The sequence below is a fragment of the Manis javanica genome, chromosome 15 (assembly GCF_040802235.1).
Source record: "Manis javanica isolate MJ-LG chromosome 15, MJ_LKY, whole genome shotgun sequence".
Classification (NCBI taxonomy): domain Eukaryota; kingdom Metazoa; phylum Chordata; class Mammalia; order Pholidota; family Manidae; genus Manis; species Manis javanica.
Window position 1 is genome coordinate 27,693,141 of NC_133170.1, and position 14,517 is coordinate 27,707,657.

A 14,517-nucleotide genomic window follows, 5' to 3' on the forward strand; every position below is an offset into this window, starting at 1 on the left:
GTCTACTTGATTTTGTTCCACAGGTCCCTTATTACATCTGCAACATTTAAAATTCTGTTTTTTCTTTTTGCTGCTCTGATTGGGTGATTTCGCTACCATGTATTCTGGGTCACCTGTGCATTCTTGCATTTTGTCTGCTGTTCATCCAGTGTATTTTTCAGTCTAGCTATTTTATTCTTCAGCTCTGTGATTTCTGTCTGGTACCTTCTTATGGTTTCCATCTCTTTGTTGGGAGTTTTCAGTGAGCATCTTTATGACCATTACTTTGAACTCTTTATCAGGTATATTACTTATCTCCATTTAATTAAGGTTTTTTTCTGAGGTTTTATCTTGTTCTTTCATTTAGAACATATTCCTCTGTCTCATTTTGCTTGACTCTCTGTTTTTGGTTCTATGTATTAGGCAAAATAGCTACCTCTCCCAGTCTTGAAATATGTATGTGTGTGTATATATACACACATACATACACACACACTATACATATATATATAGTCTTGTGGGTCCACATTCATAATTCTTACTGAATTCCAGAACAGGAGATCTAGAGGTACCCACTGGGTGACAGTTGCAAAAATCATTGCTTAGATGTGTGCATATCTTCTTTCTCAGAGTTATCAGCAAGCTTTAGTGAAGCCAAGTGAGGGTGTTAATAAGGTGTCTCCCTGCCCACATTCCCTGGGGGTGCATCTGTATCCTCAGGAACTGTGGCAGACCTGAAGCCTGCCCCTTAGGCCAAAACTCTAGGACAAGACAGTAGGCCTTTTTCACAGGAGATCAAGGGTGTATTTCTCTGTGCTGTTTGTACAGTGTCATTGGGGTAGTAGCCTGCCCAGGACACTCTCTCCAATTGTTTCAGACCTATGGGCCCAGAAATACAATTCCCCTGCCCACTAGACCCAGGTTTTCAAAGAGTGTTGTCCCCTTTGTGGGCTGTGTGTGTCTGCCATCAGTGACAGGGCAGGCCATGGCTGCAGTGCGTGAGGACAGGGAGCTTTCCCTGAAGTTTTCAGACTAGGGCAAGGGGAGGGAGCTAAAATGGCACCCAATGGCACCAGCACAAACAAGGTATAATAAGAAAACAAAAATAGTCCCTGCCAGTGCCTCCATCCCCAGGAGTTTCCCAGTAGGTTCCTGCTTCTCTGGAAGACACTTTGAGATATAAGTGAGTCTCCTTTTCACATGGCCGAGGTTTTTCATACTTTTCATACTGTTGCTTTTGAGCTGGGTCCCAGGGTGACTGGGTCTATGCGTAAGCACTTTAGGAACAAGTTTTCCATTTCCTAGAGCCCTTTGGTTCTCCTGTAAGAGAACCAATCTCTCTGTTGTTTTTCAAGGCCAGTTGCTTTGAGGACTTGTCTCTCCAGTGCAATTCCTAAGAGTTGGGGTACCTGATATGAGGCACAAACCCCTCACTTCTCAGGCAGAAGTTCCAAATTATGAGATCCCTTCCAACTGCATATTGCTGTCCCTAGAGTGGGATTTCTTCCTAGACTACATCTCCACCTCTCCTGCTCATCTCAATTTAGCCCTTTTTTCCTCCGATGGAGAGAAGCTCTTCAGCTAGCTTTCCAGTCCTTGTCAGAGGGAATTATTCCATATGCGTTTGTAGATTTGTTGTGTTCATGGGAGGAGGTGAGTTCAGAAGCCTTCTATGCCACCATCATGAACCCACCTGTGAAGGAAAATTTTGAGTCTGGAAAGTGTGAACACCTATACAAGTTGCTGCTTCATGCTAGTGTAGAGAAATTAATGGACTATCCCCACAACATACACACACACATACACACACACGTGCTTAGGTTTTTGATTATTTCATCTCAGTCAAGAACAGTGGAACAATATAACTTACTAATTAAATAGTAAAGGGTGACACATTAACTGGGATTATTTATAAAAATAACTCATCCTCAACAGAGGCTTCTCCTAAAACCACATATAATCCTAAAATATAATTAATACAACTAATCCTGAAAGAGCAACAGGAAAGAGGGCTGTGCCAGACTGCATACAAGTGAATAAAAGAACAAACCTCATGGAACAGGGTAATGTACCAAAGCTGTGGTCCGGTGGAACCCAAGCCCTTCCCCCACCCCAGCTCACCAGTGGAAGGACAAGAAACAGAGCGGGGAGGGAGTGGAGACCTGGGACGCTCTGGGAGCACGAACCTACAGTGTATGGTGCTCTCGTGATTAGGTGGGTTGGAAACCTAAGACAGGCAGAATACCTGGAGAGACTGAGATTCTAGCTGCTTGTGGAAAACAGGGATCCATATCTGCCTGCCTCTGGGACAAAAGGAAGGCAGGCAGTCTGAGAGACTTCCTAACAGCAAGAGAGCTGCTAAAGGGGCAAGAATTGCACAGAGCTTACTGCTCAGGAGAAAGGACAGGTAGACAAAATTGTCCAGGTGCACTCGCCCCAGCAGGTTGGGAACTTTCACTGTCTTCAGGCTCTCCAGCCCCATGGCTGGCTATGTAACTCCAAGGCCCCTTCTGTGATATGCACCCTGCTGCACCTTCCTGCCAGACATCCTGCACCTGGCTCGCAAACTGGCAAACTCTGCCCTGGCATTAGGCCAGCCAGAGGGAAGCCCTGCCTACAGCAGCTACAAATGCAAAGCATAGACCCTTATACATGTGTGCTCGGCCCACTGGTTCTGGCAGTGGAGACAGGCATAGCAGCTGGGGAGAAAGAAACAGCTCTTTCCTCCCACCAGGCACCAACACTGCCCCCCTGCAACCCCCAACATTGCTCCAGGGGCTGAGCAGCTCCAGAGAGTAGAGCTTCTGGGCACTACAGGGGGCTGCATAAAAATATGAAATGTCAAAGGAACCTGGATCAAAGCAAAATTATGAATATACCAGAGAAAGATGAAATGGAATCAACCTCATGAATCTTCCTGAAAGAGATTTCAAAATAAAAATCATTAACATGCTCATGGAGGTACAGAAAAATATTCAAGAACTCAGGAATGAATTCTGGTTGGAGATTCAATTCCGGTGAGAACACAGTATCAGAAATGAAACATACAATGGAAGGTTTTAAAAGCAGATGAGATACTGTGGAGGAGACAATGAATGAAATATAAATCAGAGAAGATGAATACAAAGAAGCTGAGGCACAGAGAGAAAAAAGAATCTCTAAGAATGAAAGAATATTTAGAGAACTGTGTGACCAGTCCAAACAGAACAATACCCGCATTATAGGGATAACAGAAGAAGAGAGAAAAAAAGGGGTAGAAAGTGTCTCTGAGGAGTAATTGCTGAAAAACTCCCCAATCTGGGAAGGAGATAGTCTCTCAGACCACGGAGGTGCACAGATCTCACAACACAAGGACCCAAGGAAGACAAACACCAACACATATAATAATTAAAATAGCAAAGATCAAGGATAAGGACAGAATATTAAAAGCATCCAGAGAGAGAAAAAGGATCACATATACAGGAAAAACCATCAGGCCATCATCAACTTCTCAACAGAAACATTACAGCTCAGAAGGAAGTGGCATGATATATTTAATGTAATGAAATGGAAGGGCCACGAACCAAAAATACTCTACCAGGAAAAATTATCATTTAAGTTTGAAGGGAGGGATTAAACAATTTCCAGATAAGCAAAAGCTGACAGAGTTTACATCCCACAAACCATCTCTACAGTGTATTTTGGAGGCACTTCTATCGATGGAAGTTTTCCTAAGGTTTAACAGCTGTCACCAGAGGTACTAAAACCATAGTAAAGAAAGTAGAAGAGTTAATTACTAAGCAAATGCAAAATTATGCCAACTACCCCCAAAGTCAGTCAGGGAATAGACAAAGAGTACAGAATATGATACCTTATATATAATGAATGGAGGAGGAAGAAAAAGGAGGAGAAAAAAAGAACCTTTAGATTGTGTTTGTAATAACATACTAAGTGAGTTAAGTTAGACTCTTAGATAGTAAGGAAGTTAACCTTTGGTACCCATGAATCTAAAGCCTGCAATGGCAATAAGTACATACCTATGAATAATCACCCTAAATGTAAATGGTCTGAATGCACCAATTAAAAGACATACAGTCACTGAATGGATAAAAAAAAGAAGACCCATCTATATGCTGCCTACAATAGACTCACTTTAAACCCAAAGACATACACAGATTAAAAATGAAGGGATGGAAAAAGATATTTCATGCAACTAATAGGGAGAAAAAAGCAGGAATTGCAGTACTTGTATCAGACAAAATAGACTTCAAAGCAAAGTCACAAGATACAAAGAAGGATATTACACAATGATAAAGGGGTCAATCCAACAAGAAGATATAACCATTATAAATACTATGCACCCAACACAGGAGCACCTACATATGTGAAACAAATACTAACAGAATTAAAGAGGGAAATAGAATGCAATGCATTCATTTTAGGAGACTTCAACACTACACTCACTCCAAAGGACAGCTCAACCAGACAGAAAATATGTAAGGAGACACAGGCACTGAAGAACACATTAGAACAGATGGACCTAACAGACATCTACAGAACCCTACACCCAAAAGCAGAAGAATATACATTCTTCTCAAGTGCATGAAAATTTTCAAGAATAGATCATATACTAGGCCACAAAAAGAGCCTCAGAAAATTCAAAAAGATTGAAATTGTACCAACCAATTTCTCAGACCACCAAGGTATGAAACTAGAAATAAATTATGCAAAGAAAATGAAAAATCCCACAAACACATGGAGGCTTCACAAATGCTCCTAAATAACCAATGGATCAATGACCAAATAAAAACAGAGATCAAGCAATATATGCAGACAAATGACAATAATAATTCAACACCACAAAATCTGTGGGACACAGCCAAGGCTGTGCTAAGAGGAAAATATACTGCAATACAGGCCTACCTCAGGAGAGAAGAATAACCTCATATGAACACTCTAAACTCACAATTAACAAAACTAGAAAAAGAAGAACAAATGAGGCCCAAAGTCAGTAGAAGGAGGGACATAATTAAGATTAGAGCAGAAATAAACAAAATCTAGAAGAATAAAACCACAGAAAGGATCAATGAAAGCAGGAGCTGGTACTTTGAGAAAATAAACAAAATAGATAAACCCCTAGCCAGACTTATCAAGAAAAAAAGAGAGTCTACACACATAAACAGAATCAGAAACGAGAAAGGAAAAATCACTACGGACACCACAGAAATACAAAGAATAACTAGAGAATACTATGAAAAAATTAAATGCTAACAAAGTGGATAACCTAGAAGAAATGGAGAACTTTCTAGAAAAATACAACCTTCCAAGGCTGACCCAGAAAGAAACAGAAAATCTGAACAGACCAATTACCAGCAAAAAAAAAATTGAACTGGTAATAAAAAAAAAACTACCTAAGAGCAAAATTCCTGGACCAGATGGCTTCAATGCTGAATTTTATCAAACATTTAGTGAAGACCTAATACCATCCTCCTTAAAGTTTTACAAAAAAATAGAAGAGGTGGGAATATTTCCAAACTCATTCTGTGAGGCCAGCTTCACCCTAATACTAAAACCAGGCAAAGACACCACACAAAAAAGAAAATTACAGACCAATATCCCTGATGAATATAGATGCACAAATACTTAACAAAATATTAGCAAACTGAATTAAAAAATACATAAAAAAGATCATCCATCATGGTCAAGTAGGATTTATTCCAGAGATGCAAGGATGGAGCAACATTCAAAAATACATCATCATTATCCAGCACATCAACAAAAAGGACAAAAACCACATGATCTTCTCCATAGATGCTGAAAAAGCTGACAAAATTCAACATCCATTCATGATAATAACTCTCAACAAAATGGGTATAGAGGGCAAATGCCTCAACATAATAAAGGCCGTAAATGACAAACCCACAGCCAAGATTATACTTAACAGTGAGAAGCTGAAAGCTTTTTCTTTAAGGTAGGGAACAAGACAAGGATGCTCACTCTCCCCATTTCCATTCAACATAGTTCTGGAGGTCCTAGCCACGGTAATCAGACAACACAAAGAAATAAAAGGCATCCAGATTGGCAAGGAAGAAGTTAAACTGTCCCTGTTTGCAGATGACATGATATTGTACATAAAATGCCCTAAAGAATCCACTCCAGAACCACTAGATCTAATATGTGAATTCAGCAAAGTTGTGGGATACAAAATCAATACACAGAAATCTGTTGGTTTCCTATACACTAACGATGAACTAGCAGGAAGAGAAATCAGGAAAACAGTTCCATTCACAATTTCATCAAAAAGAATAAAATACCCAGGAATAAACCTAACCAAGGAAGTGAAAGACCTATACTCTGAAAACTACAAGACACTCATGAGAGAAATTAAAGAAGACACCCATAAATGGAAACACATCCCATGCTCATGGATAAGAAGAATTAATATTGTCAAAATGGCCATCCTGCCTAAAGCAATCTACAGATTCAGTGCAATTCCTATCAAAATACCAACAGTATTCTTCAATAAACTAGAGCAAATCATTCCAAAATCCATATGGAACCACAAAAGACCCCAAATAGCCAAAGCAGTCCTGAGAAGGAAAAATAAAGCTGGGGGGATTATGCTCCCCAACTTTAAGCTCTACTACAAAGCCACAGTAATCAAGACAATTTGGTACTGACACAATAACAGACCCACAGACCAATGGAACAGACTAGAGAACCTAGATATAAACCCAACCATATATGGTCAATTAATATATGATAAAAGAGCCATGGACCTACAATGGGGAAATGACAGCCTCTTCAAAAGTGGTGTTGGCAAAACTGGACAGCTACATGCAAGAGAATGAAACTGGATTATTGTTTAACCCCATACACAAAAGTAAATTCAAAATGGATCAAAGACCTGAATGTCAGTCATGAAACCATAAAACTCTTGGAAGACAACATAGGCAAAAGTCTTCTGAGTATAAACATGAGCAACTTCTTCCTGAACATGTCTCCCAAGCAAGGGTAACAAAAGCAAAAATGAACGCATGGGACTATATCAAACTGAAAAGCTTCTTTACAGCAAAGGACGCCATCAGCAGAACAAAAAGGCATCCTATAGTATGGGAGAATATATTTGTAAATGGCATATCTGACAAGGGGTTAACACCCAAAATATATAAAGAACTCATATGCCTCAACACCCCAAAAAGCAAATAACCCAATTAAAAAATGAGCAGAGGATATGAAGAGACAATTCTCCAAAGAAGAAATTCAGATGGCCAGCAGGCACATGAAAAGATGCTCCACATCACTAATCATGAGGGAAATGCAAATTAAAACCGCAATGAGATACCATTCACTTCAGTAAGGATGGCCAGCATTGAAAAGACTAAGAACAACAAAGGCTGGTGAGGATGTGGTGAAAGGGGAACCCTCCTACACTGCTGGTGGGAATGTAAGCTAGTTCAACCATTGTGGAAATCAATATGGAGGTTCCTCAAAAAACTAAAAATAGAAATACCAATTGACCTGGGAATCTCACTCCTTGGAATTTACCCAAAGAATTCAAGTTCTCAGATTCAAAAAGAAATATGCACAGCTATGTTTATTGCAGTACTATTTACCATAGCTAAGATATGGAAGCAACCTAAGTGTCTATCAGTAGATGAATGGGTAAAAAAGAGGAGGTACATATACACAATGGAATACTATTCAGCCATAAGAAAGAAACAAATGCTATCATTTACAATAACGTGGTTGGAGCTGGAGGATAATATGCTCAGTGAAATAAGCCAGGCAGAGAAAGACACGTGCCAAATGATTTCTCTCATTTGTGGAGTATAACAACGAAGCAAAACTGAAGGAACAAAACAGCAGCAAACTTACAGACTCCAAGAAGGGGCTAGTGGTCACCAAAGGGGAGGGCTGTGGGAGGGCGGTTCGGGAGGGAGGGAGATGGGAATTGGGAGGTATTATGTTTAGTACAAATGGTATGAGGGGTCACGGGGAAGACTGTGTGGCACAGAGAGGGCATATAGTGAATCTATGGCATCTTTCTACACTGACAGACAGTGACAGCAATGGGGTATGGGTGGGGACTTGATAATATGGGTAAATGTAGTAACCACATTGTTTTATCATGTGAAACCTCCATAAGAGTGTATATCAATAATACCTTAATAAAAAAATTTTGTAATATATCTAAAATTTCAAAAAAATAAGTAAATGAAAAATAACTCACTGACATAGATACCCAAGGATGTGGAGAGAAAGGATTCCTCTTTTTATAAGTGGCATTTAGTAACCCTTGTAACTGGGTTACTTGGTTTATCTGATAACTGGGAAAGCACAAGGTTGTATAGCATCCAGATAAGGCTACATAAACAAGAAACTGTTGACCTGCTATTCAAAGTGTGGTCTGCAGGCCAACACTTGGTATAACCTGGGGACTGGTCTAGCTCCACTCCTGACCTGCTGAATCAGAAATTGAGCAAGATCTCCAGATGATTTTTATACACATTCAAATTTGGTCTAGAGAACAGACATGGAATTCCAAACCTATATATATTCCTAAAAGTCCTTGGCAAGTTCCAACTCTTTACAGTTTTCCCAATCTGTAAAATAGATAATGATTTGGGCACACAGCAATTAGAGGGGGCTGTATTCACAAAAGCTTTTGACTGATGAAAAAATTTTAAAAAGAAGCATAGCTTTCATGTGTACAATATGTGAAATGTTTCTGTCCTGTAACCATTTTTTAAGTCAAACCCACCACACATAACATACATAATACATTCTGGTTTTAGGTTATTTTGAATTTGAATATCTGTAACATATATACCTAAAATGGGGACGAATGACTTGTAGTCCTCCTTCTACAAACACTCACTCACACACACACACAGACACACATCTTTGCCCCCTGTAAAGATAAAGATGATCATCTACATTATTAAAGGAAAAGAGTGGAAAGGCAACATCACATCTAAACTTCTGCTTACATTTTCATTTAACATCAGTATATTTTTAAGAATGGTTGGTTGAAGAATACATTAAAAAAACCTACAAATGATTTGAGATATTTTTGGAAACAAATGTAGTTAATCTACATAAATATTCTCATGCCAATGCAGGTGATTGAACCCAGTAGCACTGGGATGCCCATGAGCCCAATTCCTTTAAACAAGTTTGTATCCATTTTTGAATAGGTAATGTGTGCATAGTACAAAATCCAAACATGCAAAAGGATACACAGTGAAAATTAAGGATTTTTTCTATCCTTATCTCCTATCCCATTGCCCTCCCTGGAGAAAACGTGTGTGATCAATTTCTTGTTTATCCTTCCAGAAGTACATGTGCACACACCATTTTTAAGTCACAAATGGTAGTACAATATATATATTCTGTTCTGCAACACAAAGAACTGCCACATTCTTTTTAATGGCTGTATTTTACTTTATTGTATGAAGCTGCTGTATTTAACCACTCTCCGAAGTATGGACATTTCAGTTGCCAATATTTTGCTATTGTAAGCAATTATGTATACAGATTCAAATATATCTGCACATGCTAAATACATAGGAAAGAATTTCAATATCACCATGAATATGTATTGTATATTTGATATGTATTCCCAAGTTGCCTTCCATAGAACTTTCACTAATTTGCACACCTGTTAAAAGAATATGAGGGTGCCAATTTCCCACACTTTTACCAACAATGAGTGCCAACTTCTAATCTTTGCCAAGTATTGTCTTACTTTACACTTGTCTTATTAGGAAGGAGTGTGAATATATTTCCATGTTTAAGATCCATTTGAATTTCCTTTTCATGGATGAATTGTTTGTTCATAATCTCTCCCATTTTTTTGTTGTTGGTCTTTTCCTTATTGACCTGTAAGAGTTACACACATATATATAGGAAATTAACCTTTGTGATACTAAAATACGATTTTTTGTATCATTTTATATCACATTTGTCTTTTTGTTGATGTTTATTGTTTTGTTTTATTTTGTTTTTGCCATACAGAATTTTTTAAATGTTTATGTAGTCAAATCTAAGGCATTTTTCTTTTATTTTTCCTGGACTTTCTATCATATTTTGGAAAACATTCTCCATTGCAAGATATTAGTGAAACTTTCCCATGTTTTCTTCTTGTACTTTTATGATTTTTTAAAAAGCATTTAAGACTTTTCCATTTTGAATTCATTTTTATATAAGCTATGAGGTGGAGATGCAATCTCTTTTTTTCCAAGATGGATACCTGTTTTTGATTCTTTTTCTGAACTTTGTTAATGTTCCTTTGAATTGTTCATCGATTCTTACTATTTTAATAGCATACTGTCTTAATGACTGTAATTCTCTGATATGTTTTAATACCTGATGAGACTAAAAACTCCTTATTTCTGTATCCCAGAACCTTCTAAGCTACATTTCTCAGTTTCTACCTTCTGCCCTAGGCAACCTTTAACCTAATTTCTATCATTATAGATTTGTCTTTCCAACATTTTATATACTGAAGCAAAAAAATGTGTAGTTTTTAACATCTGGTTCTTCACACTGAGACTAACACTTTTGGGTTCACCCATTTTTTAATATGTATTAGTAATTCATTTCTTATTGCTCAGTAGTATTTCATTATATGGATATGTCATATTTTGCTTACCCATTCATCACATAATGGAAATTAAATTGTTTCCACTTTTTTCCTATTATGAATAATGCTGCTATGGACATTCACACACAAATCTTTATTTGGGCATATGTTTTCATTTCTCTTGGGTAGCAAGGAGTGAAACTGATGCATCTTATAGTAAGTATAATTTAATAAAAATCTACCAAATTGTTTTCCAAAATGGTTATACCATTTCATATTCCTACCGGCAATTTAAATGGGTTTTAGTTTCTCCACATCCTCATGTCAATATTATTTTTTTATTATAGTATTATAGTAGTATCTCATTATGGATTTAATTTGACAGATATGCATTGAAATGACTAAGGATATTGAACAATTTCTTATATGCTCCTTAGTCATTCATATATATATATATTCTTTGGTGAGTTGTTTAGGGAAATTTTTTGCCCACCTTTATCAGATATATGATTTGCAAATATTTTCTCTCAGTTTGTAGCTTTTCTTTTTACTTAATGGAGTCTTTTGAAGAGCAAAATATTTTAGACATGAAATCTGACATCATATTTTTGCTTTTATTGCTTGTGCTTTAGATAGTATATCAAAATAAATAATAGTGCCAGATTTAGAAATCCTGACCTAACCCAAAGTTGTGAAGATTTTCTCTTTCGTTTTCTCCTAAATGCTTGATAATATCAGCTCTTAAATACTTAGGTCCATGGTCCATTTTGAGTTCATTTTTGTGTATGATATGAGGTAGGCATCTAAATTCATTCCTTTGCATGTGAATATACAGTTGTCTCAGCAACATTTGTTGAAAAAAACAAATGAACATCTGGCCTTTTGGAACTGTCTCTAGCCTTTATAGAATATCAGTGACCATAACTGTTGATATCCAAACTTTCTTTAGATTGGGGTTTTCATCTTTTAGCATAATTTTACTTTAACCTACCTGTATCTTTTTAGTGAGTTTTTTTTTGTAGGCACCGTATTGTTGGGTCATGTTTTTTTCTCCATTCTGACAATTGCTGTTTTTAAACCACTTACATTTAGCCTAATTATTGATGTTTGGATTTAGGTCTACTATTTAAATATTAGTTCTGTTTATTCTATTTTTCCTTTCTGTTTTCCGCTTTGTTGCCTTCTTTGACTTAAACATTTTTTCAGTATCTCATTTTAATTTGTTTTCAACTATCCCCCTTTATGAAGTTTTCCTTAGTGGTTTCTCTAGGGATTAAAATATACATAACTTTTCAGAGGCTGTGTAGAATCAATAGTTGCCACTTAAACCAGAATGTACAGTTCTTACTACCATAGAGATACCTTTACTTTTTCCCCTTGTTTGTAGTTACTTTATGTATTTAATCTACATACCTTGAAAAAACCTTTGACAGTGTTATTTACTTTCGACCATAAAACACATTTTTAAGAACTGAAGAAAATATTTTGTTACTTAGATGGAGATTTCTACTGCTTCTGTTGTTCTTCATTCATTTCTGATGTTGCCAGCTTCCTTCCAATATCATTTTCTGTGTGTCTGAAGAACTAGAAAACATTTTCTGATAATGAATTCTCTTACTATTTTTCTGATCTGAAAATTTAATTAACCTTCAGTCTCGAAATGTTTTTTGTTTTTTTTTTTGCTGGCTATAGAATTCCACTTTTTCTTTTAGTGCTTAAGAAGTGCTGTGCCACTTCCTTCTGGCCTCTATGGTCTCTGACCAGAAATCTGCTGTCCTTAGATGTGTTGTTCCCTTATAAATAATGCACCTATTTCTCTATGGCTGCTTTTAGATTTTTTTTTCTTTTTCTTTACTTTTCAGAAGATTATAATAGGTCTTGAAGTAAATTTCTCCAGTTTTGCCTTATTTTAGGTTCACTAAGATTCTTGAATTTATCTTTGGGCAAAATGGGGAAGCTTTCATCACCATTTCTTCAAATATTTTTTCTGCACCACCCTTTATCTCCTCTCCTGGGATTCTGATGACATAAATATAAAACCTTTTGGTATTGTCCCACAGTTCCCTGAGCTCTGGTTATCTTTTAAGTCTTTTCTGAAGAAGGGTTAATCAGTCTCTTGTGTTATTCAACATGGTTAATTTCTATTGATCTGTCTTCAGGTTCATCAACTGTACTCTTGCCTCCATTCTATTTACTCTATCCAATGTTTTCATTTTGGATTTTGATTTTTAGTTCTAAAATTTCCATTTGGTGCCCCTTTATGTCTTCTCTTTAGTAAGATCTTCTGTCTTACCATTTGCTTCAAGAGTATCCATATGTGGTTCAGTACCTCTTGTGGAAATTCCCCCATTTTGGAAAAGCTTCTGATGTTTGGCCTATTTTCCTCTGGACTCTCTCACAGAGTCAGGTGCAGAACGCACAAAATAAAAATCTGGTTACTTCAGTCTGTTGCCACTAGGATTCCAGACGAATGTCAATGTACTGTATTCATATTAGAATGGTTTCTTTGGCTAATTTTTCTTGTTTTACATTTGGAAAAAGAACTAAACATAGGGTTAAGAGACCTGGGTATAAATTTTGTCTCTGCTAATTTCTAGCACTGTATGAATGACAAGTCTCTTCCCTTCACTGGGCAACATTTTCGTGGGGGTTGAATGGATTTTTAAGCAGCCTTCCTGCTTGAACAGTAGGTCTATAGGGCATGAAAGCAGCATCCACATTTGCCCTTTGGCTGTTTCTTTTTTGTTCTTGGTGGTCTTGGGACAATCACGGACACTTATGGTATTACAGCGACCCTAAGAACTTTAGAATTCTTACAGAGCAAGAACACCATTGACCAAACTCCCACTGGAAGCAGGAAGACTTTATTCTTAGTGGGAAATCATATTCTCTGTATCATGGATAGGTGGATATTAATATCTCTTCTTTAAATTAAGGGTGATATAACTACCTTTCTTCTGTCAAACAGACCAGAAAACTTTACAATTATGGAAGAAATCTCAACATCTAATTTAGTAGTCGCTCCTGCAGTTTCCCAAAGTCTGCCTCACCTTTGCTCTTGCCTTGGCAGGCCCCTGCCAGCCTGCTCTGGGACGCTCTGACCCTCCACTACCGCCTTCCTTCCTTTCCCAGCTACTTCAGCTTTCAGCTGCCGCCGTGGAAAAAGGATGCAGCATAGGGGAGGTTCTGCAAGCGGTGCTGCTCTATGAGAAGCAAAGACAGCTGGATGAGGCGGTGGGGAATGACACGCAGCTGCAGCTGCTGGACTGGCTGCTGGTGAACCTGTGATCAGCGCCCCCCCGCCCCGACCAATGCTTTCCCCTCTTCCAGCAGTGGGCCCAGCCCAACCCACATCCCCTCCCTTCTCTCTCACTTCCACAGCTTCCTCCTCCAAAACCTCAACGAACCCTAACATCATCTTCATACCACTCACATAAAAGACATGTCATCTTACGCTAGTCACTGGATTTTGCAGATTTTCCTGCCCATGCGAGCAAGATCATAAAATTAAAAAATTACAATGCAGGACTTCAGGTGTTTGGTTTCCTTGGGATCCAGTAGGACAATAAGATGAAATCTCAGGTATGAAAAATAATCAGATGGAAAGCAGATTAAAAATAGTGCTGAGCTGAGAGGACCTGCCAGTGATCACTCAGCCTGCTCCCTGTGTATGCCCCTGTCTCCGCAGTTCCCCTGCTTTTAAGTGTTCCCCAAAAATGAGAAGCCACAATTTATTGCAGCCTTTTATAACTATGCAAAACAGGAAGTATTTTTTAATATCCAACCTAAGTCATTCTAATTAAGATATGGAGGATGTGGCTTCTTGTCCTGTCTCTGTAGAGCTGCAGAACAACATTCGCCTCAGTATTATCCAATGGATGAAGATAGTTCGTGTCAAAAAGGTCCAGAGGACCTGAGTTCTCTTGCCAGTTCTGTACCTTTCTGGCTGTAGGACCTGGGACAAGTCACCA

At 37.9% G+C, this 14,517-nt stretch overlaps 1 protein-coding gene across 1 annotated transcript in view; it reads left to right on the forward strand.

The window, feature by feature from the left end:
* The window catches only part of AKAP3 (A-kinase anchoring protein 3), a 34,829-nt gene extending 20,762 nt beyond the window's left edge, over positions 1-14,067 (forward strand). The window contains 1 exon segment of the mRNA XM_017650914.3: positions 13,679-14,067. Coding sequence (XP_017506403.2) covers positions 13,679-13,834 — 156 coding nt within the window. The 3' untranslated portion in view covers positions 13,835-14,067.
* Positions 14,068-14,517: the final 450 nt, after the last annotated feature.